At 52.1% G+C, this 23,700-nt stretch overlaps 1 protein-coding gene across 6 annotated transcripts in view; it reads left to right on the top strand.

The window, feature by feature from the left end:
- RPS6KA2 (ribosomal protein S6 kinase A2) overlaps positions 1 to 23,700 on the top strand; it is a 299,944-nt gene that overhangs the window by 258,666 nt on the left and 17,578 nt on the right. For 5 of the 6 annotated variants that reach the window (XM_074333812.1, XM_074333816.1, XM_074333814.1 and 2 more), the window contains 6 exons: positions 1,332 to 1,402; positions 3,026 to 3,114; positions 3,622 to 3,686; positions 10,524 to 10,626; positions 16,119 to 16,249; positions 17,226 to 17,351. In XM_074333812.1, the coding sequence (XP_074189913.1) occupies positions 1,332 to 1,402; positions 3,026 to 3,114; positions 3,622 to 3,686; positions 10,524 to 10,626; positions 16,119 to 16,249; positions 17,226 to 17,351 (585 nt within the window). The remainder of the gene's footprint in view (positions 1 to 1,331; positions 1,403 to 3,025; positions 3,115 to 3,621; positions 3,687 to 10,523; positions 10,627 to 16,118; positions 16,250 to 17,225; positions 17,352 to 23,700) is intronic. The other variant, XM_074333813.1, reaches the window with a different exon arrangement.

Here is a 23,700-nt window from a genome sequence, read left to right as displayed (position 1 = left end):
CAGAGCACCATGACACGTGTGGGCTGAAAAATAATAGCTTCACCACCACCACCACCTCCTCATCCCCAAGAAACATTTACTGAACACCCATGCATACCATTGTGTTGGATGTTCTGCGGGTTGATAAATGGTTAAGGACCTGTAGGGGAAAGAACAAAGTGCAGGGAAGAACAGGACGGAAGGAGAGAAACACAAAGGATTTAGACCCTGATCATTAGGGATTTGTAGTCAAAGCTGAAAAGAAACCACTCAGCAAGTGTTTGCATGATATCGTCATCAACAGGTAGATGATATACAGGCATCAGAATGGGCGCTGTCTGCGTGGCAAAGATTAAACAGCAAGTCAAGTAATAGCCTTTTCATTTCACGTGGCCAGACAGGCTTTCCTCTGACATGGAATTTCATCCGTACTAGACTCAAGAAAGAAAGAAGAGGGAAAAAGGAAGAACTAAAATAGAAAGAGAATTTTCTCTGCTAATGTGGTTCTTTTTTAAGAAATATTTTAATTTGTGTGATCAATTTATAAAATGTGTCCTATTTTATCAGAAGACTAGCTCACCTGCCAGCCAGAGCTTTCGAGCCTTTCAATTTGATCGCGTTTGTCTATTTCTAGATTCTCCTTGGACCCTCTCACTCTCGTTTTTTATTGTATATTGATCGTTTCCTGCAGCCTGTCTGCTCTATGTGCCTTCACTCACTGGGTACACGTGGCAGGGACAGCAGACGTTAGTTAATGTGAGAGAGCTTCAAACACCCGAATGCACAGGGTTTTTTAATTTCTTCTGAAATTTGCTCTCAGAGAGTAGACCAGTGACATTAGTGAAGCCTTAAATGCGTCCATGTCTTTAGGGTTGTAGTTCCCCTCCTAGGAGACTGTGAGAAGGATGAGTCCTACTCTTAGGAAAGCGTTTGTGTGCATTTCAGTGTGCTCCCCGGCCCGTCCTGATACGTAATGATGTTCAGTATGACTTAGCTGCCACCCCCTCCCCAGCACCCACCAGAGGACGGGGTCCTCGGCCAACCCCACAGGAGACGGATGGCCCGAGATGCCCTCCCCCCATCCCCCACTACCCACTCTCTCTTGCCCATTGCACTTAGCACCTCCTCACCTACCACAGAGTTGATTTATTGACTGCTTTTATCGTTTGTCCACATCCCCCCCACGTGACCTCCATGAGCAGTTCTGCTCGCTGATGTTCACCAAGCAGGGCGGCGATGCCTGCATCCCACTGAGCGGGAAGTGAATGGGCTGCATTGGGCTGCCTGGAACTCTCTGCGGCTGCGTCCCGCCATCTGAACACGCGCTCTCCCTGTCCTGTGTTCCTTTGCAGTTCGAGATGCTCACGGGATCCCTGCCGTTCCAGGGGAAGGACAGGAAGGAGACCATGGCCCTCATCCTCAAGTGAGTAGGAAACGCCCACCCTTGGGGACCCACCCAGAGCTGTTAGCACCTCTGATATTCAGAGCTTCAGTCTTCGAAACCTGGGTGATAGGCAGCTACTGGCAGTAATGATGGCTACAGTGGATGGAGTGAATGGCCAGCCGTGAACGGGGCACTGAGTGATTCTGACGACCGCTTCTACCGTAGATAAAGTTTTCCAGCAGTAGGGATCCTCTAAGTTGCCCAACAGCAAGCGTTTAGATGTGATGAGTGGTGACCATCAGAAGTGAAGCACAGATCAGCGGGCAGAGGACTTAAGGCTCCAGAGAGGATGCAGGGCTGGGGCTTCTTTTCCTCTCTGCCTGTTGACCCCATTTGTGCAGATACCTGAGCTCTCCTGCCTGACGTTGGCAGGAACCAAGTTGCCCGGGTGACTGAATATAAACATAGTTCTCTCCTTAATGCTCATGAGGAATCATTTACCGTGCAAGTTCTGGCTCCCAGAACCCCAGAAAGAAGTTTAGCCCCAGAAAGAAGTCTACTGTGATGTCTTCAATGTGTCCAGGCTCTGTCTGAGCAGCATGTCAGAGGGAGAGCTCTAGGAGGAAGAAAGCAGATGGGAGGGTGCCCGGGAGTGGGGAGGAGGCCAGGAAACCATTACAAGGGGACTTCTGTGCGCCTGAAGGGGACCTCATACAGCCGCTGGTCCTCACGACCAGCTCTCTCAAACCCTACAAATGGTCTGTAACCTTTATGCAACCCAGAGGCACCTAAAAAGCCTAAGTTTTTGTAGATGGTGCCATTGTATAAATAGAAGGAGAGAGGTCGGTGGAGGAGGCCCAAAAGGAAGATTTCATCAGTGTTTTCCTGTGTCAGGTGACCTTACGTTGTGAATGACATCTGTAAAACAAAAACAATGAATGACAAAAACAGTCCCTTGTTTTTGTATTGATTACCTCAGTTCCTGTTTATTTTAAGGGGTCATAAGATGTGTACCTTTTCTAAAGCTAGAATAAGTCCCTCCAGCAAATCCCAGGTGTGGGCTCGGGACCGGTCACTTAGGAGGGGCCACATTTCTGAGACGCAGCACCCAGCTGTGGTCCCGTGGTTCTCAAAGTGTGGTCCCAGGGGCCTGAGACCCTCTGGGGGCTTGCAAGACCCCTTTCCCTGATTTCCTTGTAATAGTACAACAGAGGAAGCGCAGAGGCAGGAAAGAGAACCCCGCTGGTTTCCGGCAGGCCTGGAAGAGATTCCCAAAGTGTGGATCTCACCGCTTGGCTCAAAGCCGTCATGTTGCTCCTTTGGAAATCCTAGTTAATTCCCTTTAAAAATGCAACCGACAGTCCTGGGATTGGGATTGTCTATTTGTCGAGGCTTGGTTATTTTTAAGATCAATTATTAACTAGCTAGTGTACAATGTTCTGTTTCCGTCTCTAATGTGTACAACCCACATAAACAAAAACTCTGGTGTCCTCACTGACTCTCCATGCAAAAGGCCCTACAGCCAAAACGGCAGGGCGCACTGCTGCGGTCACTCTGAGCTGAGCCTGTTGGCCTGTTGATGCTAACTGAGCAGGACGGCAAAGCCTGAAGAAGCCGGTCCCCTAGGGGCTGCCCTCCCCCTAAGTCTGACTTGCTTTGCAGAGCCAAGCTGGGCATGCCCCAGTTCCTCAGCATGGAGGCCCAGAGTTTGCTGAGAGCCCTCTTCAAGCGGAACCCCTGCAACCGGCTGGGTAAGAGCCCCAGGGCCCTGCACCCGCTGTGGTGGGGTGCCATGGGGACACATGGGCCAACTGCCTGCCCCTTAGGTCCCTGAAAGCAAAAGGTCCTGAGGTGGGTGGGAACACTGCCACATATTGTGCGAGCTCCAAGGACGCCCAAACACACAGTCACCGCCCAAGCATTAGTGGAAGCAATTTTCTAGAAGTCACTGTTTTTACTTTTTTTTTTAAACTATTTTACTTCCTTTACTTTTGGAACTCTACAAACTCAGGACAGAACAATTGAAAAGCTGCTTCCAGTTTAATGTCCCTTAAGAAATTTCAATATATATTGAAGTCGAGACTTGCATGAATGGTAACTAAGTACCAATTCATTTTTAAGATAATTCCTTACAGAAAGATTTCCCATAGTTGCCTTTCAGTGGGAATCTCGCACAGTGTGACTGGGTATTTAGAACGTCCATAGGTCACACATCTACTGCAATCTTTGTCCTCGTGCCGCTCTTGTCGTTGTTACAGGTGCTGGTATTGATGGCGTGGAGGAGATCAAGCGTCACCCTTTCTTTGTCACCATAGATTGGAACGTAAGTTGCTGCAGTCCCCACTGCACACGAATGGCAGGGAGGTGGGGTGCAGGGCACACCCGCCGCTCAGTACAAACCAGAGGTAAACATCAGCTTGTGCCCTGGAAGGGGGTGGGCTCTCACGAGCCTTCTGCAGGGGCTGGCATTTCACAGCTGCAGCCCAGGAGCCACCACCACCCCTCCCCACCAGCTCTGGGCCTGAAATCTGTTACTATTCTTGGCCCGTTAGAGGGGGGCTTAGGTGACCCTGCGGCCCTTCCCCACACTGAGGACAGAGCAGAGATCCTCCTCAGCTAACAAGGATCCTGGGGTGCTCGGAGGGCTGCTCGGAGGGGCTGTGCGGGCATTTTTAGTGCTAGGGCCTCTGGACACCCCAGGTTCTGCATTGCATTTCTGATCTCCAACAGGGCTAAGGCCCACACAGCTCTCTTGTTGTTAAAGAAAAAATATGGCCCAGGCTGTTAAAGTTATTCATGACACTTGTTAAAGACCTAAGGAAGACTATTCAAGGGGGCCGTCGAGATGGGTGTAGGGACCCTGGCAGCATGGTCTTCAGTCAGGGAGAGAAATGGGGTTCACCTCTGATGAGCTTTATAGTTCTGCTTATAGAGCTTTTATGAGATTAGCCTTCTTTCCAAAGATAAGATTAGAGAGAAGCAGATACAGTATCAGCATATCTGTGACCTCTGAGGCCAGGTTAAAAAAAAAAAAAAAAGCCTGTTAAAGACAAAGTAGAAATCAGATTGTTAAATTGTCACCCACAAAACTGAGAGTCGAGGCCCTCAAAGGAGTGAAGGCCACAGCCTCCGTCTGAAACCTTTTTCTCAGCTTCCCTGACACGTAGGCCTGTAAGGACCTCAGGCCGTCCTCAGCTCACGGATGGGCACCTGACGACCATTCGCAGCTGATTGTGAGCCGGAATGATTTTCGGTGGAAACTATGCTGCACGTGATAATTAGACGTCGGACGAACCATTTAGGTGACAACGGGGCTGTGTGTTACACAGCACAGGGCGGCACACGCCTGGGTGGACGAGCACTGGTGACTCTGGTGACGTGAGGGGGCTCCGCCGTGCTCCACCCTCCCCCGCCCGCTCCCCTGCCCCCCCCCCTTCCATGAGTACTCAGGGTAGAACCGCACGGCCCTTCAGTTGTTACTCATTTCTCCATTTATTCAGCCATGCTTGTTGACCATGTTTCAGGCACTTTCCAGGCCTGGGGACAGAATAGTGGGTGGGGTGGGCAAAGCCCCACACCCACTGGGGCTCACCATCTGGGCAATGGTAAGATTGTTTATTGGGAGAGAGGCAATAAACAAAGGGACCTGCACTTGGTCACAAAGAGAAGGCCACGCGATGAAGAGGAATGAGCAGGGAGGGCTGGAGACATGGAGAAAAGGGAGGGAGAGTCGGGACCTCACTGCCCCCGCAGCTCTCCTTGCTGGCCTCCCTGCTCTGGAGCTGGTCTGTCCTCTGGAATCCTCCTCCCCAAGATGAACAGCTCACTTCATCTCCTCAAGTCTTCTCTTAAATGGAAACCTGCCCCTGACAAAACAGCTCCTCACCCAGCACCCTGACTCCCTAGCCCCGTTTTCAGCAGCTTTGATCACTGAAAACCACAGTGGAGTCGCATTTGTAAAACGTGCTGTGACCCAGAGGCCTCCCCTCTGTCAAGAAGACGCTCAGGGTGGTGAGAAGCCGGTTCCCTGGCTGCCTGCTCTCAGCTCAGCCCTGTGCCTGCCTCCGATGCAGTCTGGACGACAAGGATACTTATTTCGCTTCCTGTTTCCTTCTGTGTCCCAAAACTGCCAGCAGAAGTCTGTCTGTTTTTCAAGTAAACACCTGCCATCTAACACGTCTTCCAGGGTCTCCAGGTGACCTGCGGCAGCAGAATAAGTAAACTGACAATAGAAGTGGGGGTCGCAGCCTGTTTGCCTGGTTCTGCCCTTCACTTGCCTTCAGAGCCCAGCTTTGTGCAGGAGGCTTCTTCCCGAAAGCGTGCTCCATTTGATTAGCTGAATGAGAAATTAGAGTTAATTACAGATGGAATGCCTCAGTGGACGGTTAGGGGAGCGGCCAGACAGTGAGCTGTGTTTCCTTGCCCTGGGGCTGGAGCGGTGCCCAGAACACAGCACAAACCCCAGGTGAGCTCCATAAATGTGACTCAGTGCAGGCCGGTGAGCAGGTGGAGGACTCCGGTCAGCCTCAGTGGGAGTGAGGGGCTGCCACAGCACCCGTCACGGGACGGCCGTTTGCAGGTCAGCTTTCTCCTCTCCTGCCCAAGGCGAGACCCTCATTGTAACTGGTGGGTGTTTGTTATTGCAATTGCTCTTATTAATGCTGGGAGCTTGTGCTCGCATTGTTCTACTGACATTCCGAAACCCTTCCAAGCGCATCATCAGTTGTTATTCTGTGAGATGGGAGGAAGTCCTGGGGGAAACTGAGGCACGGGGCAGTGAGAAGAGTGCCCAGGGTCACTGGGTGGTCTGACAGCACGTACCAGCAGAAGCAGAGAAGGCTGCAGGCCCCCAGGGCTCCTTTCCCACCAGTGGGGTTCACACAGGACTGCACGGAAGGTGGATGGCAGGGGGCTGCTTCCTGGGACCTGTCCCTACAGCTCAGTACCTCGCAGAACTGGAGTCCGCAGTGTGCAGCTGTCCCTTCCGCTGCTCAGGAAAAAGATTTCCATCCATTGATTCCCGTGTCAAATACACCAGGAAAAGTCATCCTTTCCAGGGATCCAACAGGACTCTGTTCAGTGACTGATCACCCTGGGCTTCAGCAGATTTGTGAATCGAGGTACTTTTGCTGGAATCGCTTATGGTGGGAGAAAGCTGTGCAGGCAGAGTGCTGGTCCTCCGACCCCCGGCTCAGAGAGCCACCACGGTGCACTGGTGTCGTCCAAGCTCTTCCGGTGACCCTGCCCCCTGGCAGTGCTCTGCGCACAGCCCGACTTGGACAGTGTAGTTTCAGGAATCATCGGTAGCTGTGCCTTTTGCCTAACTGGAACATTGAACTTTAAAATGCCTGGGCCAAAAGTGCCTGCAGAAAGCAGATGTGGGGTCTGTGACCCCAAACACTACACTTTCCGATTGCATTATCCAGTTGCCATTTTTATTTGACTCCCTTTGATGATCTTTCAGACATAAATGGAACCTAATGCACCTGCTCAGAGGTTCCTAGGTATGGGAAATCCTTCTGACATCCTACGACTTGTGTCCCCTGCGATCTGGGGACAGACGACACGTTGGAGTGAGGCCGGTGACTTTGATCAGGAGACGTCATCCGTGTGGGACGCACTGTTCCAGAGACTCGGAGAGGAAATCTAGGTCAGAACTATAATGTGATGCATCTCGTCAGCTCAAACTCCTACGCAAAACGCTGCTGCTGGTCCATTCTGGGTTTAACCCTGTGTGAACATTAGGAAAGGGAAAGCAGGTTACTTTTCCCCTCAATGGCACCCTCAAACCCACTCCTAGGTTTGGGCACGGAAAGGAAAGCGTGTATAAAAGTAACACATACTAGCGCTTTCCACAATGTTATCCAGTAACCGGGAGGAGTGGCCGGCCTTCGGGATTGCATCCAGCCCGAGGGGACGCCAACGAACCCGTGACGGCTCCAGAAGACCCGGGGGCCTATGCCGCCCGTTTTGCCTGCGGGAAACCAGAACGAAGCCACAGCGACATCAGGGCTCGGAGCAGGTGCTGTCCTGGGGGCCGATTACGCTCATAGACGACGCTGGCACAGGGACCAGAGTGGGGGCCTGAAGGGTCTGCCGGGACCTTCCTGCGGCTTGATGAAGCCCCGCCCACCGGCATGATGAAGCCCCGCCCACCAACACGGCGAAACCCCGCCCACCGGCCCAGCCCTGGGGACTCGCACATGCTTTCCCTTCTGGTCACTTAGGATCTCCTTCCCTGAAGCACAGGCTGACACCTACGGTTTGGAAAGGGCGAGGGACAGCAGACAAGCTACGGTGTAAAGCCAGTGGACTTGACACGCTGCGTGGTTGCTGGGTCCCATGACATAGGGACATGCTGGAATTGGGACTCAGCGCAGGGCAGAGCCGGGTTTAAGTGGGATCTGAGACCCGTGACACGGTGTCCTGGGATGGGGGTGCCGGGGCACCATGGCTTCCCTCCCTCCCTGAGTTACCACTAAATACTTCAATGAGGGGGACACGGGGCTCTCCAGCCAAAGGACGTTCACAGCAGCCCCGCTGCTGGCTTACAGATCTGATGCTGGTGAACTTTTTCCTTGTGGGTGAAGACTTGGAGGTGGGAAGCGGCGTCCCCTCCAAGGGCTCAGCCTCCCGGCCCGACGGCCGAACTCTCCTGGGGTAGAAAGCAGCGGGGAAAACGGGGGTTGGGCTGGGGACAGTGAGGCCATGGGAGGCAGCCTGGTTACAGATGAAATCTGTGCTTGCAGTTAGCTTGGGTCCTGGAGTCACTGAGGTCCTCCGTGGGAGGGAGGGGTAGGGGCCATGGCAGACAAGCCGTGAGAGCTGGGGAGGGGTCCCAGGAAAGCAGAGTCACCTCCACATCCCAGAACAAGGCTGATGGACGGCCACACTGCTGAGGGGCGACAGGAAGCGAGGCTGCTGGGCCATCTGAGCACAGTGGACAGAGAGCAGCACCACTGGCCTCTGCCCAGCGGGTGCCAGTCGTACTCAGCGTGGCAACCCAGCTGTCCCGTGGGGGCAGAACCGCCTGGTCAAGAAGCACTGGGTCAAGGGGATGGTTCTATCTGCCACTGTAAAGCTGGGGGCAGACATGGGAGACTGCCCTGCCCTCCCTCCTGCTCCTGTGGGCTCCTGTGGGTCCCAGTGGCGTGGAGTTGGGGTGAAAAGAAGAACTGAAATGTACAAGTTTCAGCTTTCAGATGCAAAACATCTTTCATTTGGATTAAGTGAAGACCAGGCGTGTGTGTGTGTGTGTGTGTGTGTGTGTGTGTGTGTGTGTGTGGCAATCTCTTGTGTAAATAAATGCCCCTTGAGAATGAAAGTAGGGTCCTGGCCCTGTGGTAGAGGCTTCCCTTCCCCCTCCCTCCCTCCCACCCTCCTTCCCCTCTGGGAAGCATGCAGAGGGAGGGGATGTGACTTTGATGTGAGAAGGACAGACATTTATTTAATAACCTGGCTCAGATGTGGCAAAAGCAGACTCACTAGTACAAAGGGCAGGGCCAAGCCCATGGCCCCACTGGGTGGCTGTGGGTCCTGGTCACGACTGCATTTTAACCAGGGTGCAGGGCCTGCCCCGCTTGTTAGGTTTCCTCTGACAAGTGCAGCAGCCAGGAGTCTGTCCAGCCCGACAAGTACCTCACCACGGCAAGCAGCATCTTTCATTCTGAAAAGGGCTTAAGGAGTAGTTCAATTTCAAATGAAATCTATTCATGCGGGGCAGGAAACGACCAGATAATTCGGGGCTGCATTCACTCATGGTTCCTCCTCTGATGGCTCCCAAGTGCACAGGCGAGTGGGAGCCCAGCGGTCACCAGTCTGAACGGCCTCCTGGTACCTTATCCCTGGACATGGCTGTGGCTCTGAGAGCTGAGTCGGCAGTTTCCTCAGGCCGCAGGGGCTTCCGGAAGGCTGTGCTCTGGGCAGGGATCTGGACATCTGCACCTCCTGCCTCCAGCTGCACCTTCATCCGAGCTCTTCTGTAACGGGAAGAGTCAGAAGACCCAGGTCCCCTCGCCCTCCTGTCAGCCCCTTAGTTGTTCTTGACCTTAGACAAGTTACCTAACCTGTCTGAGCCTCAGTTTCCACATCTGTAAGATGGGAGTGATAAAAATCTGCTTTTCAGCGTTATTGAGAGATTTAGGGCAGTTTCCACAAGAGTCACTGTGTCTGTTTCCCAAACTTGCCCAGCCATCAGGGTCCCTGACTCAGCTGAGGTGCAGAGAGCCATGGAAGGTCTGGGAACTGGTGTTTTCAGCCAGCACCTGGGGACTCTGATTGGCAGGATTCAAGAAATACCTGCTAAGTGGTTACGGCAAGACCCTCCCGGTTTCCAAGCCCAGCTGCTGGCGTGCCAGCCTGCCAGGTGCACAGCTGCTCAGCACATTGGCCATCACTGTGACCTCTAAATCCTCCCCATCTGGAACCCCTCCACACCTGGGAGGAAACCCCTGTCAGGGCTCCTTTGGGAGCAGGGTTGCTGCAGGCTCAGCCCCTCCCCAGTGCCCTGCCACCCTCCGCCCAGAACCCTTCCTCCGCCTGGCACCCCAAGCCTCCCGGCTCCCTTCCACCCACACCTGCAGTGGCATCCACGCACCATTGAGCCTGGTCCCAAACGCCTTTGTGTTGTTCCCTAAGTTGAATCACCAACCCCCCCGAAATGAGTTATGGCCATGCCTGAGAGGCCTGGAAACAATGTCTATCGGGTTGGAAGGCATTTCCACGAATGCGCTGGAGACTGGAGTGAGGCGGTGTGGGTTTTCTGTGCGTTGCATCCAGGTCATAGCAGTGAAATAAGCTCAGGGCCCCAGATGTTGCCCCAGGAAGGCTGGTTCTCATCAGACACAGGTGTTCCGACGGCCATTAGAGAGCACAACACCGTGTGAAAGAGCGCAAAAGCCAGCCCCAACCCATGTGAGCAGAGAGGCCTGGCTGCCCAAATATGGGGACAGGCAGAGTAGGTGTGCAGGGAGGGTGCCCAGGCCCCCAGAGCACAGGTCCTGGGGTGTGAGAACAGTAGGGGACCCTGGAGTGTTTACAGGAGGCAGTTTCCAGTGTCCTCACAGAGCTGTCATACGCCTCTGCTGCCGCTCAGCGTGCTCTCGTGCCATCTGTGGCCCCTGCACCCACCCACTCAGTCCCTGACTTGATTTTCCTGCAGAAGCTGTACAGAAAGGAGATCAAGCCGCCCTTCAAGCCAGCAGTGGGCCGACCCGAGGACACCTTCCACTTTGACCCTGAGTTCACAGCCCGGACACCCACAGGTGTGTGCCCGCATGAGTGGGATCAGATCTGTGGTTCTTGCCAATGGTGGGTCCTCCTACCTGGCCAGGTAGGGACGGATACCCAAGAACCAGAGAGTCCGAGGATCAAGAATGCTTTCATGGAAGATAACAGTCAGTGCTGTTTGATGTTTTAATTTTCTCTGCTCAATTGTAAAGGTTTAGGTGAGAACCAATTCTCAGCTACCCCCCCACCCCACCCCCCGCCCTGCCCTGTGACATCCAGTTGAGAAATCATCCAGGTGTCCTGCAGACCCCCCACCCTCCACTTCTTGGTCTGAGTTGCTAGTCCTGTGACCACCTCTTCCAGAGGGACACACAGAGGCAAGCACCTCAGGACAATGAAAATCCCTCATTTAGAGAGTTTTTACAGGAAGAAGGAGGCAGTCAGTTAAGTGCATAGCTCTGTGAACTACAGATCTTTGTGCAAAAACAAACACCTGTTTGAAACATGTTATCACTGGATCTCAGCATATCACTGGATCTAGCAGACGGATGTATAAACTTAGCTTTCATGGTATGTCTAAAATTGCTCTTAAGGCTTATCGGATTCAAGTAGACCTGGTCAGCTCCCTTTAAAAGTTATCCTTTTGTGATATTATGAATTAATAGTAACATATTTAGATACAGTGATTGTCTTAGTCTGCTCAGCCTGCCATAACAAAATAGCACAGACTGGCAGCTTAAACAGCAGACGTTCATTTTGGTGTCTGGTACGGGCTCTCCTCCTAGCTGGCAGACGGCTGCCCGCTCTGTGTCCTCACACAGCCTGAGTCTGTGCTTGAGGAGAGAGGGGTCCCTGGTGTCTCTTCGTCCTCTTATAAGGGACACCATCCTATTGGAGCAGCGCCCACCCTCATGACCTCATTTAATCTTAATTACCTTCCCAAAGGCCCTTTTTCCAAATGTAGTCACATTGGGGGTTAAGTCTCCAACAGGAATTTTGGGGACACAATTCAGTCCGTAACATTAGTAGTTACTTAAAAACTCACAAACAGACAAATCAACAAGCCCCTTCCGGAGATCTAGGTGGGACGGCGTCAGCCTGTTGGTGGTTACTGGGGTCCTTACTATTAATATTTTGGAATCTGAAATTTTCTGTGATGTTTGGAAGAAATACATAGATGTTGAAATACAAACATCAAGTGGGTCACATTGGGACCAACAATCCACTCGCTCCTTTGGTTTAGGCTGTTGGAGAAGCCGCTGCCCACCAGGGTGAGCTCGCCAGGTGAGAGCTGGGAGGGGTGGAGTCTCGGGGCTCTCTGGGGACCCTAAGGGGCCAGCAGCTCCTGACTGGTGGCGTTGGCTCCTAAAATTGGGAGAAAGCTGATTCAGGGCACCCTAGGGAGTCCTGACACAAACTGTCACTGAGTTCTTTCGGGTCCTCCTGTTGTCCCCAGATGAAACCAAGACTGTCGCCTGAGTGATGACAGCCGTCAGAGTGCTGAGTGGCCACTGGTGCCAGATTTAATGAGGCTACCAAGGAGGGGAGCCATGGGTCTGTCCTCTCTAATAGAGGCGGGGCACTTTCACCTGGCTCCCAACTGCCTTAGGAAGTATTTGTATGTCAGGGTGGGTCCTTATTGTTGACAAAATTGACCCATTTCACAGAATCAGAGGTTGGAAAGCCAGGGATTGCATCCTGCCTCTGCCCACAGCTTAGCTGAGCAGGTGGCCTTATTTCTCCTGTTGTGGTTTTCCTGAGTGGGAAAGGAGCACCAACGCATTCCGCCCCCACAAAAAGCACTGCCTGTGAGCATGGACGCAAACCTCTGAGTCCTTAAGGGCATGGTGGTGTTTCATCATGAGTGTACATGACTTGGAGCGGTGTGTTTAAAATGCTGCAATAAGGACCATACTGGTGCTACCTAATAAGAAAATGGTAATACAGCCAACTCTAAACTATTCATACACACATGCGTTTTACATGATCCATAAAGGACAGGAACTCCAAGCTAGTCGGCCAGCTAGCTGTTTTAAGCACCTTATAAGGCTTTTGTGCACATAGAGAATTCAATTTCATTTTCGTATTGGCCTAATGAAAACAAAATTAGACACAGTGCATTCTAATGCTGTCTAGAAATGGGTTTTTCATGCCTTACTATTGTGAGTTCTCCAATCAATTTTACTTAAAGTTAGTTTATTACACCTTTGAGGTAGGTAGCAATGGAAGTGCTAAGGACACAGAAAAATCCTTCTCTGTATACTGACAACAGGGTAGAGTTTTCTAGGCACGTGAGCTGAGCACATAGGTGGACTGCAGGGAGACGGCAGCGACGGGACTGAAGCTGAAGATCGTCCACAGCCATCGGTTAGGCTCCTGGAGGCAGTGTCGGGATTTCCAGTAGTAGCCGAGTCTTTTCTTTTCTTTTTTTTTAATATTTCAGTCAGAGCTAAAGCTAGTTTATAGTTCCTGGTCACACATCAGCTGCCCATTGTAGCGTGCTGACTGCAGAGCGACACCAGTCTAAGATTTAAAAACCCATCAAACATTTTGCACAAGTCAGCAAATACCCATGGGATTAACAAAGGTTGATTGTACTCAGTTTTAATTATTCTTTCCAAATCATATATTATCTTTCTTAAGTACTGAGCTAAAGCAAATCAGCATCCCCAAGATGATTATAAAGCATTTTAAATGCTATTTGTGCCATCTGTCATTGTTCCCATCTAGCCACACCAGTCCACTGTTAGCGTCTAACCTAAAGATCCTTCAGAGCCTCAGGTAGTATCTGACCTGTATAGGAAGAGGCAGCCCCTGGCCATGGGAGGCGTGGCCACCGGAGGCGTGGCCATGGGAGGCGTGGCCACGGGAGGCGTGGCCGTGTCCTTCCCGCCCCTTTGTGAGTTAAAAGACTACCAAGTTTCCATCCCTAATGAAACTGTATCAATTCAAGGTAAATAACAGGGAGGGTATTAACAGCGCTGTGCCGTCTGCCCGCGCATACTCCTCTGTGCTGGTCTACTCGACCTTAGCAGGGTCACCCTCAGTCACCAGGGCGCTGAGTTCTGCAATGCAGAGCCCTGTGGGCGGACCTGGAGCGCCCCTGGGTGGGCGATTGCTTAAGACAGGGTGGACCTATGTGCTGGCTGGAGACGGTGCAGCACATGGTAGCTTGGAGGATTTTTATGAGCAGGGCAACCTCAGAGCAAGAATTCTGTACAGGAAAAGGAGAACCAGGGTGCAGAGCTAGCCCAGGAGCGAGCCCCCATCTGGAGCGGCCGGCCACGTGCTGCCCCTGGGTCTCCCGAAGGTGCGTGCTGCCTCTGCTTCGCGCCTCGAAGCCCGTAATTTCTACATCCTAAAATCTACTCAGACGAGCACCTTGGTTTTAATTAAGCATCTCTAGCATGTTGGCCGTTTGTCTCCAAGCACCTTCTGCTCTGACCATTTTGCTGGGTGGGTGACTGAGGAGGCGCTTGCAAGGTAACGGGTCAGGGCTGAGCCCAGAGTCTGGCCCCTCGCTGTCCACAGTGCTGACCAGGAGCTCAGGTTCAGCGCCTGGGCTGGAAGGAGCCGCCTACCTCGCCACTGTCCCCAGATAAAATGCTGAGGATGAAAGAACCCTGTTCTTGGACCACCCACCCACCTGCTCCACCATGAAGGGATAAAACTAAAACTATCGTGTGTGGTTTCCATGTCAAAATAAAGTATGAACACAAAGGGTGAAAAGCAGAAAGGCAAAGCCACTCCTGTGGGTTTTCCAGTCCACGCTCCAGGGATTTATATAAAAGATGTGTTTTAAATTTTGTGTATATGTACATTGTGAGAAAAAACTTAAACACATTTTCTTATAGATTTACATATTTGTAATGTACACATAGGATTTCTTATTACAGTGTTATGTACTGCTTATCATTTCATTGTAATATAATGTATATGACAATGCATTACATGTTTTTACATTTTTCTTGAATGCATGTGTTCTCCATCTTATCCTGCAGCTTGTTCTCTCTTTCTGACTTGACGAGCTCTTGGGTCCATCCCTGGGGTCAGTCCCCGCGGCTGTCCCATGCTGGTCGTGGTGTCTCATAGCGTCACGTGCACCCCGGGCAAGGCCCCCTCTGTGCATGTGTGGTTGCTCACACCTGTGATTTCCTTAATGCTGAACATTTAGGCTGTCGCCGTTGTTTTTGCTGTTACAAATATGGCTGAAACAAACATTTTGTACACTTCTAAGCACTTTTGAAAGTGATTCTGTAGGATCCATTCCTAGAGGGGGTGTGGCCTTCAGAGGACACGCAAACTTTAAATTTGGGTAGGCACTTCCAAATGACCTTCCAAAGGCTCTGCCTGCCGTGCTCCCACCCACCATCGTCACGTCCCCCCCCCAAGCAGTCATGATGGATCACTTTCATTGTTGCTAATTTGTTATCTCAGATGCGCCTATGCCTGCTCGTCAGACAGACGAGCACCTTGCTTACGCAGGACAGCAATTGCCAGTCCATCTTTTACCCGTTTTTCTTCTGGGCATTTTGCTTTTTTCTCATCAATTTCTGCGTGCTCTTTGGGTGACAGAGTTCAGCCCCTTGTCTATTATTTATGGTGCAAATATTTTCACCCTACCAGTGATGTATCCTTTTGTTTTACTTAATGATAAACCTGAAACGGGACGGTCTCACACAGCAGCCAAGCTTTTGAACAAATGGTGCAGTGCGAGGAGCCATAGTTGGGGACAGTTACTCCGTGAACCCTGTCACCCCGGCCCTGCATGATCAGAGTGCCCCGTCCCCCACTGTTTCTTGAAGAGCAGAGGCTCCGGCTGCACACAGCTCAGCGGACTGGGGCAGGCAGGGCTGGCAGCGCAGCAGAGCAGGAGGGGCAGCAAAGCCCTTCACTCCCCGTTCCCTCCCTGAGCGAGGTTCCTGCTGAACCTCAGTACTTGACGCGGCCCCAGGGCACGGGTCCTGACCTGACAGCTGCACCCTCAGCTTTGGGCCTCAGTCTGCAGCGGACAGGGGCAGAGGGTTGTGGTTGAGAATATTTAGTAAGCTGTGATTTTCCTAAAGCGCTTGTTCTAGGGATTTTTGCCGTTTAAAAATCACACCCCTGGCACTGCCCAAAATAAAGTGTAGTTTCATATGGTTCCACGTTTCTCAGCCTCCGTTTTGTCTCCTTTTCCAACACACACACACACACCACACACACACACACCACATACACACACACACCACATACACACACACCACATACACACACACATACACCACATACACACACACACACATACACACACACACCACATACACACACCACATACACACACCACATACACACACCACATACACACACACACTACACATACCATATACACACACACCACACATTTCACGTGTGCACACACACACACATACACACACATACCACACACACACACACACACACACACACACCACGGAGCTATCACCCTCCACGGTCACTGTGATTCGGCTCCTCGCGGAAGGCTGACTTCTGTCCTTGTGCCCTGCAGACTCGCCTGGCGTCCCCCCCAGCGCCAACGCTCACCACCTGTTCAGAGGATTCAGTTTTGTGGCCTCCAGCCTGGTCCAGGAGCCCCCCCAGCAAGATGTGCACAAGGCCACAGTTCACCCCATCGTGCAGGTAACGGGAGTGCCCAGCTCGGTGCGTCCCCAGCGGGTCAGGACCAGGAGTCGCTGGCACCAAGGTCACATGCAGGCAGCCCTGTCATCCTGCCTCTCCGCTGGCCTCCGGGGTTGCTGAGTGTCGGCCCTGGTGTCTGCACTGTGGCCCTTTGCCCTGCTTCACACGCACCCTAAAGAAGGGACAGAGTCGTGAGGTGAAGTTCGCCAAGGTGGGCTGCAGCTGGAGCCCACAGACGTCACATGTGGGCATCTCCACGGTGCACAGTTGAGCCAGTACCCCGAGAGTTTGTGGGTACCATTTTCCGGTTGTGAAACGTACTCTTGAGGAAGTCAACAAATGTGGTGACATTTTTGTAAGGAGTTTCCTACCTTAAAATATAACCAGATAGAATTCTAAGAAGAAATTATGATTCAATTTTATCTAAGAACTGAGACGGGGTAAATTGGAAGGCGTTGGATTTCCATGTTTCTCTCCCCAAAGCCTTTTGGAAAAACGCAGCCTTCTAAAGTGGGCACTTGCTGTGACAGTGTATGTCACTCTTGGTGGCTTCCTGTGTACGCTCTGAGCAGGGGGTGGAGGATTGGATGGGTGCACAGGCGAAGCCAGCTGTGACTGGCACATGATGGGGTCAGATTTCCAGTTAGATGGTGACATCCAAATGCCTGCTTGGGACACAAGCATCAGAGTCACAGCCCTGGAGCTATAGGGCTCCGTCCCTTCACTTCCACATTCTCCTGCTTTCAGAGCTTTGGGGGAAACATGGCCTGTCAGCTGACACAGTGCACGGTGGTGTCTGAAAACTCAGAACCTGAGAGATCAGGGGGCCATCGCTACTATCTCTGTGACCTTGGCCAGGGGACTCCATTGCCTGTGACCCCAGTGTCCCCAAGTGCACAGTCTGGGCACCCCCTTGCTCCTATGTCGTGTGCCCGTGCACACGGCTCAGACCCCATGCGCTGCCTCCGTCTCCCAGCAGCTGCACGGGAACAACATCCACTTCACGGACGGCTATGAGGTCAAGGAGGACATCGGCGTGGGTTCCTACTCCGTGTGCAAGCGATGTGTGCACAAGGCCACCGACGCAGAGTACGCCGTCAAGGTGAGCCCCGCCTGGGCTGCGGGGTGCTGGCCCCCGGCCCCAGCAGGCACCTCTGACCAGCAGTCTTCTCTCCCTTCACCACTGTCCAGGCGCGAACATAGTAGAATTTACTTTGCTTTGACAGTAGGTCATCCATTAAAAAATTGTTTTTCAAATCATGAATATTTTCAGTCCTATCCAGCATTTGGGTGCTGCTTACCTGTAGTAGCTTAGTATGTAGTGTACACTGGAGCAGTAGCTTTGGGCACTTTGTGTTTTGAATAAGAGCCGGGGACGGGCATAGCCATTGGCAAAGGGAGGGAGGAAGACAGAGTCACCAAAATCAAATCAAGGAGTTACGTAGAAGCACCACCTGGTAGTATTTACAAAACCTTAAGCAGACAGCTGGTGTTACTCTCAATCATCAACAACAGTAAATAGTAACAATTCTCTGTAATCCAGTTTGTTATTCTCTACACAGTAACTTCAGCTTCTATAATTGTTGCTAGATTAAATATTTGATCTAGAAATACAAAATATCAGTTTCTTGAGTTTTCTGGTTGGTAAAGTGTGGCTTGCAACTAAGGTTTCCTGCTAAAATCATACTCTAATTTATGGAAAAAGGATAAGCTGCACATTCTCTCTACGAGATACTCTAAGTCCATCACTTTCCCATGAAGCTGAACTGGAGGCTGTAGAAGCCAGGTCCAGCCTGGGTGTCATTGTGACTGGACCTATTCTGGCTCATTCCAAACATGTCTGCAGCACATGGCACTGTACATGTTCTTCAAAGGACATTAGGATAAAGATGGAACCTGTTCAGCAGGCAGCAGTGTAAAAAGGAGGGATTCCATCCACTGTGATTCTCCTAGGCTCCAAAAGCATTGTTCAAAACAATGACTAGGTGAGATGACCCCGTCCTGACCCATCGCAGCTCACCCAGACTCCACTGCCGTTTTGTGGACACAGGTCTTTCCAAAGGTAGATTCCCAAGAACGGCGTGCACGCTCACCAGAATGTGTACCCAGCGTGTCTTGTGCTAGGAAAATGCTTAGCCCTGTCCAAAGACACCGGGCAAAAAATTCAGGCACCCGGGCTGGGAATTTATGGCTTTTTGACAAATTTGTCTTGACTTCCTTGAACAACTAAGAATGTGAAGGAACAATTAACTTGTAAGTTCCGCTGATAGGTTCTCCATGTCCAGCCTGTCGCGTGCCTTGACACATTAAGGAGAGTTTGCAGGAAGAAAATTCGGCCTGAATTTTACTTAAACTTCCTGGGAGAACAGGGTTGACACTGCATTGAGGATTGCTGTCGTGTCCCACTGCCCAACAGCGGACTTCTGAGCGAGAGAGAACCAGCTGTGTCACGACGCGGCTACCTCCACAGCCTGGGCACGTGATGTGCTGTGTTTCTAGGGTCTGACTTGGTGAAGCCTTTTATTTTCCCTCATCCTTGGGAGACTTTAAAGGAGAGCTTGGGTGGACGCCCAGCATTCGCCCATCTGTATACAGATGCAAAGATGAGGATGGTGGGGAGCAGACCTGACTTCTGCCTCATTCGAGAGAATTTCATTTCCACGTTGAAATGTACTTCACATACGCTTCATACATGGGCTTCTTAGGGTTGTTTTTGGCGTGGGTCATTTCTCACAGCATTTCTTTAGTTTATCGGGTGACCTGCAGCAATCCTGAAAACAATGGCCTCCGCCAGTGAGCACAAAGAAACGGGTGTATTGTTCAGCCAGCTGGGCAGCCATGACGCCCTTCTAGAGGACACACGGCTACTGTGAGGCTGACCAGCCATCGTTTGTGCCTCTGAAAACAAACCCCACTGACAAAGGCCATGGGATGTTTCCCCCTCGTGTTCCCACGTCCAGCGCTCATGAAAGGACACCATCTGAATGCAGCTTTGTTAAGTGGCTCATAACTCTGTCCCAAAGACCTTGATGAGGCCAAACTCTGCAATAAGGATTTCTGAGAAACATTGGCGCCGCAGCCGCGGGTGACGGTAAGAGGAAGAACAGGCCTCCTGCTTCTCCATGACGAGCGTCGAAGTTCCCTGGGCAGCTGAGCTGCTGGACCTTACAGGGAGGTCCCTGATCCCCTCGGAGACCACATGGGCCACCATTTTTTGTCTGGAAGATGCTTAAAAGCCAAGCACAGAGGGTGACTTTCTCCATGAGCCAGAGCTATCTGAGGGCATGTGTATGCTACTGGGGGGCTGGCCGCAGCCAGCTCTCTGAGCTTAGGTAACACCTTGTCTGGCTTTCCCTCCGAGGTGAGAGAGCCGGCAGGAGTTTCGTGGCAGAGGTCAGCGTTCGCTACCGAAACTGCCTTCACGTCCCCATGTCACTTTTGTCTTCAGCATTTTCCAGGGAGAATGGAATTCAGATTTCCTGTGTCTCTTTCTGTGTCAGCTGAGTTGTTGACAAGCAGCAATACCCCCACTTATTGACGGAGAGACTAAGACACAGAAGAATTAAGTGTGTTTTCTACATAACGCAGAAGCCGGAGTGTGGCCTGGGGGCTGGTCTTGATTCCGTCACTAGAATTTAGCACCACCTCTCTCAGCTGCCGCCGGAGCAGTATGCAAGCTCAGCGTCCAAATCCTTGGATGGAAAGGGTGTCTGTTTCATTTTGAGAAGCAATCCAGTCCCAGTCAGTTAGGGCCCCTCACCCAGCTATGTGGGTGACTCAGAACCGTCCCCACTGAGTAAGGAGCAGGAAAGAGAACCTGCAATGTTGGCTGAACAGCTGGGCTGTGGCCAGAATACAGGGTTGAACCCTAGGGCAGTCATGACGGGGGTGGGGGGCGGTATTTTGCCCCCTGGGGAAACTGGCAGTGTCTGCAGACATCTGGTCATGATGGAGCGAGTCGCTCTAGGCGGCTGGTGTGCAGAGGCCAGGAAGCTCCTCCCCCTCCCTCCCAGGACAGCCCATCCCACTGCCCCACAACGAATTACCAGGCCCGAATGTCACAAACGCTGAGCGTGGGGGTAGTGCCAGCAGGCTGGTGTTGGGGAGGGGGGAGGGGTTCTCTGTTAAGCTTCCGCTTAATATTCTGGTAGCAGGATGACACTTGTCCAAGAGCTCAGCACTCCCCAGCTGTGTGCAGGGGCATGGCAGCCCTGACTGACACTGTGACACTGACACGGGGGAGGTGCAAGTGCAGGTCTTTCTGAGAGGACGGCAGGCCCGCTGTCACCTCCACGAAGATCAGGCCTCCGACAGCCTCGCGGCATGTGTGGGGTCAGAAGCTCTCACCAGCTGGTCCCACAACACAGGAAACTCCCACCTGGACCACCCGGCTTGTCCTCCCTGGGCTGGAACTTTCTCTGAGCGTGGGTGCCACCTCGTCTCTGCGGGTCTCTGCTCTTGGGCAGCCTGTGACTGCTGTCCTGCCACGCCGTGCTCCTCAGCCTGCCGTACCTTCCTGTGTGGCCGCTGTTACCCCGACAGTCCCCGTAGCTTGGCTCCTGTCCCCACAGCCCATTGCAGTGCTCGGTGGCATCCAGGATAAGAGGAAGATGAGTCAGGAGCCTTTCTTCACATCCCACGTCACTTTGCCCCTTTCTCTGGCTTTCGTATTGTCGGGTTGACATGACAGTTATTCCATAGAGCGTTTCTTGTCTAAGATTCCATTTTGTTCAGCAAACGTGCCTGTGTTCAGCAAGCCGGTTCTCAGTCATTTCCGCAGTTTCTTACAGACGCCTTTTCTACTGCAGACACGGTGCTAGCGTCTAGGCAGGAACGCGCACCTGCCCTCGCGAAACTCACCACCATCCAGCCCTTCAGGAATTCACTGACCACAGAACCATAGGCCGAAGCAGAAAGCGCGATGTTACTGAAGGGTCCACATCTCAGTGAGCTTTACTGCCCTGGCAGCTTTTCCCGTCGGCCATTTACCTCCACACCTACGGACACAGGCACCTGGTCATCAAAGTTCCACTTCCAAGCTTCGCCTTTGTCCTTCTGAAAGGTCCGTGCGGGGCTGGAGCCCAGCGCCAGCACAGGCCAAGCGTTCCTGGCGGGAAGCACGTGCCTTAAGAGACGGCCACGCTTCTTTTCAGTAACATGTTGTCATGTTATTAAAATTGCCTTAGTTTGTTTTAGCAATAGAATCAGGCTTAAAAGAAAAAACGTGAGAGCTTTACAGTTGGGCCAACGTCTGTGTCACCCAGTTCTTGATGCAATGATGGAGTGTGGCTGACACACGTACGCCTGAGGCTGGGTCAGCCTCTCCTGAGAAGGGCCCCAATTTATATTCACAACAGCTCGTGTACAATAGTGGCAGCGTTTCTGTGCTCACTTTCATACTGTGTATGTCATTTGTCAACTGAAAAAGCAGTGGAATTAAAACAGATGTTTGACATGAATAGAACTCATTTTTAGAAGGAAAACTGATTGGCGTGGAAATTTAATTTTTTTCCAGCAGGAAAATATGGAGTTCTTCCTCTGTTTCATTTGTTTAAATTAATCATATGGGAGACGGTGTCTGTTAAATCCAACAAGGGACCCATTACATGCTCTGCTACTTTCGTTTCAAATGTGACATTGAGCTTTTTGACCGGTGAGCGGAAGTAACCTGCGTCGTGCGGGAGCTTTGCAGGCCAGGGCGTCCACCGCATGTCGTGTTCAGTCCCCACCCCAGCGCCCATTTCCGCAGTGCTCAATGCTGCAGAGGGGGCCCCGCTGGAGAGAGATGAGGAAGACGAGGCAGATGTGGAAACACAAGGACAGAAGGACGAGGAAAGGCCGCTGCTGGTGGTCAAGCCCCACCCAGGCCTGTCCCCATCTCAGCGCCCTGAACAGGAATGGATGTGACGTGGCCCCTGTGTCCCTGCTGAGGACAGCCATCGCCATGGGCCATTGCTGCCAAGGCCAGACCCTGCACAGCACGGGCATTCCAACCTGACAAGGCTCAGGAAACACGCTGCTTATCGGAGCAACCCCGGAAAGGCTCCCTCACCAGCCGTGGTGGCTGCCTGGCCTCTGGGCCGCGCCCGTTCTCTGGCCATTACCAGATAACAATGAGAGAGACTGTTCCCCCGACTTCTTGGTGGCCCATCCTTGTCACCTGAGCATGGAAATGCTGAGTGGACACCTCACCCGTGAATGTGCTGACTGAGAAGTCTTCCCTCAGCTTTGTTACATAGGGAAGATTATAAAACACTATGATTCTCAAAATAAGGGACTTGCCTTGCCAAGGCTTCTTGAACTAGAAGCAGATCTAACACTATCAAGTCCACGAAACTGACCCCACAGGGAAGAAATTCCTTCCTTGACGTGTCTGGACAATATGTTCAACGCCCGAGCGGGCTCTGCTGTCCGCAGCACAGGCTGAGGCTTTGTGCTCAGGGGCCAGTGGCAGCACCTCACCACGCAGGGCCACTTAGGACTCTTCTTCCTTACCTTCCGGAAAGAGCTCTTCATCCCTGCAGAACAAAACAAAACAAAAACCAGAAAAGGGTTTGTGGATAAAAGCAGCTAGCACTTGCTGACAACAGGATCAAAACACGGGGTCTGAACAAAAACGTGCAGCTGGGCCCATGCCAGCTCAGGTTAGGTGTGAAGTGGCCCTGAGCAGGTCGGGGGAAGGTAGGAGGTGGGCCAGGAGGGCAGTGAGAACATAAGGTGGGGGGGCTTCCCTCCCAGGCTGGGTGTCTCATCTCTCTGCAGAACCACCTCACCTCCCTGACCTTTAGGGATTGCGTCATGGTGCTTTGCTTCCCGTCAGTGCCACCACAGGGAGGGAGGAGGGTGGGAGGACGGTGAGCCCCCAGGTCCTGTGGGAAGCCCTCTCCATGTGGCTGCACCGCCTCCCCCCGGCCACTAGCTGTAAAAGATTTCTCTTGTTTATCCTACACCATGTTCCATTGGGAGGGTGGCAAAACAGATTTATGCAACGAATACATTTCTTTTATTGTGAAATTTATTTGGGAAAAATGAAGCTACTACTAATTTTTTTTTAACCCACTAATGTATTTTAACCTTTTTGAACTGCAAAGAGAAGGTCCCAGCCCAGGAAGATCAGAGTGCCTGGCAGGTAGTTGGGGCAGAGACATTCCTACAGCCCTGCTGGCCAACTTGCAGTCCCAGCTGTGTGAAGACCGGCCCGCCTGCCCGTGGCCGGCAAGTGTCAGATATTAGGCAGCCTCGCACACTGAAGGAGGCTTCCACATGTGTGTCCTTGAGAGCAAGGCTCCATCTGTTGCCTCATTTCAATGACTGAGTAGTCCTGGTGTCCCAGCTAGAATGGCCGTAGAGTTAAATGTAGCAAGAGGAGAAAAACGCTGTGTCAGGAGAGGGAGCCTGAGGTTCTGATGCTTACCATGTCCTTGGACTCACAGTTCTGGGGCACCGACGGC

Source organism: Rhinolophus sinicus, linkage group LG05 (genome assembly GCF_036562045.2).
Source record: "Rhinolophus sinicus isolate RSC01 linkage group LG05, ASM3656204v1, whole genome shotgun sequence".
Taxonomy (NCBI): domain Eukaryota; kingdom Metazoa; phylum Chordata; class Mammalia; order Chiroptera; family Rhinolophidae; genus Rhinolophus; species Rhinolophus sinicus.
The sequence above is the reverse complement of the archived record's forward strand: the minus strand, read 5'-3'. Positions and strand labels throughout refer to the sequence as shown.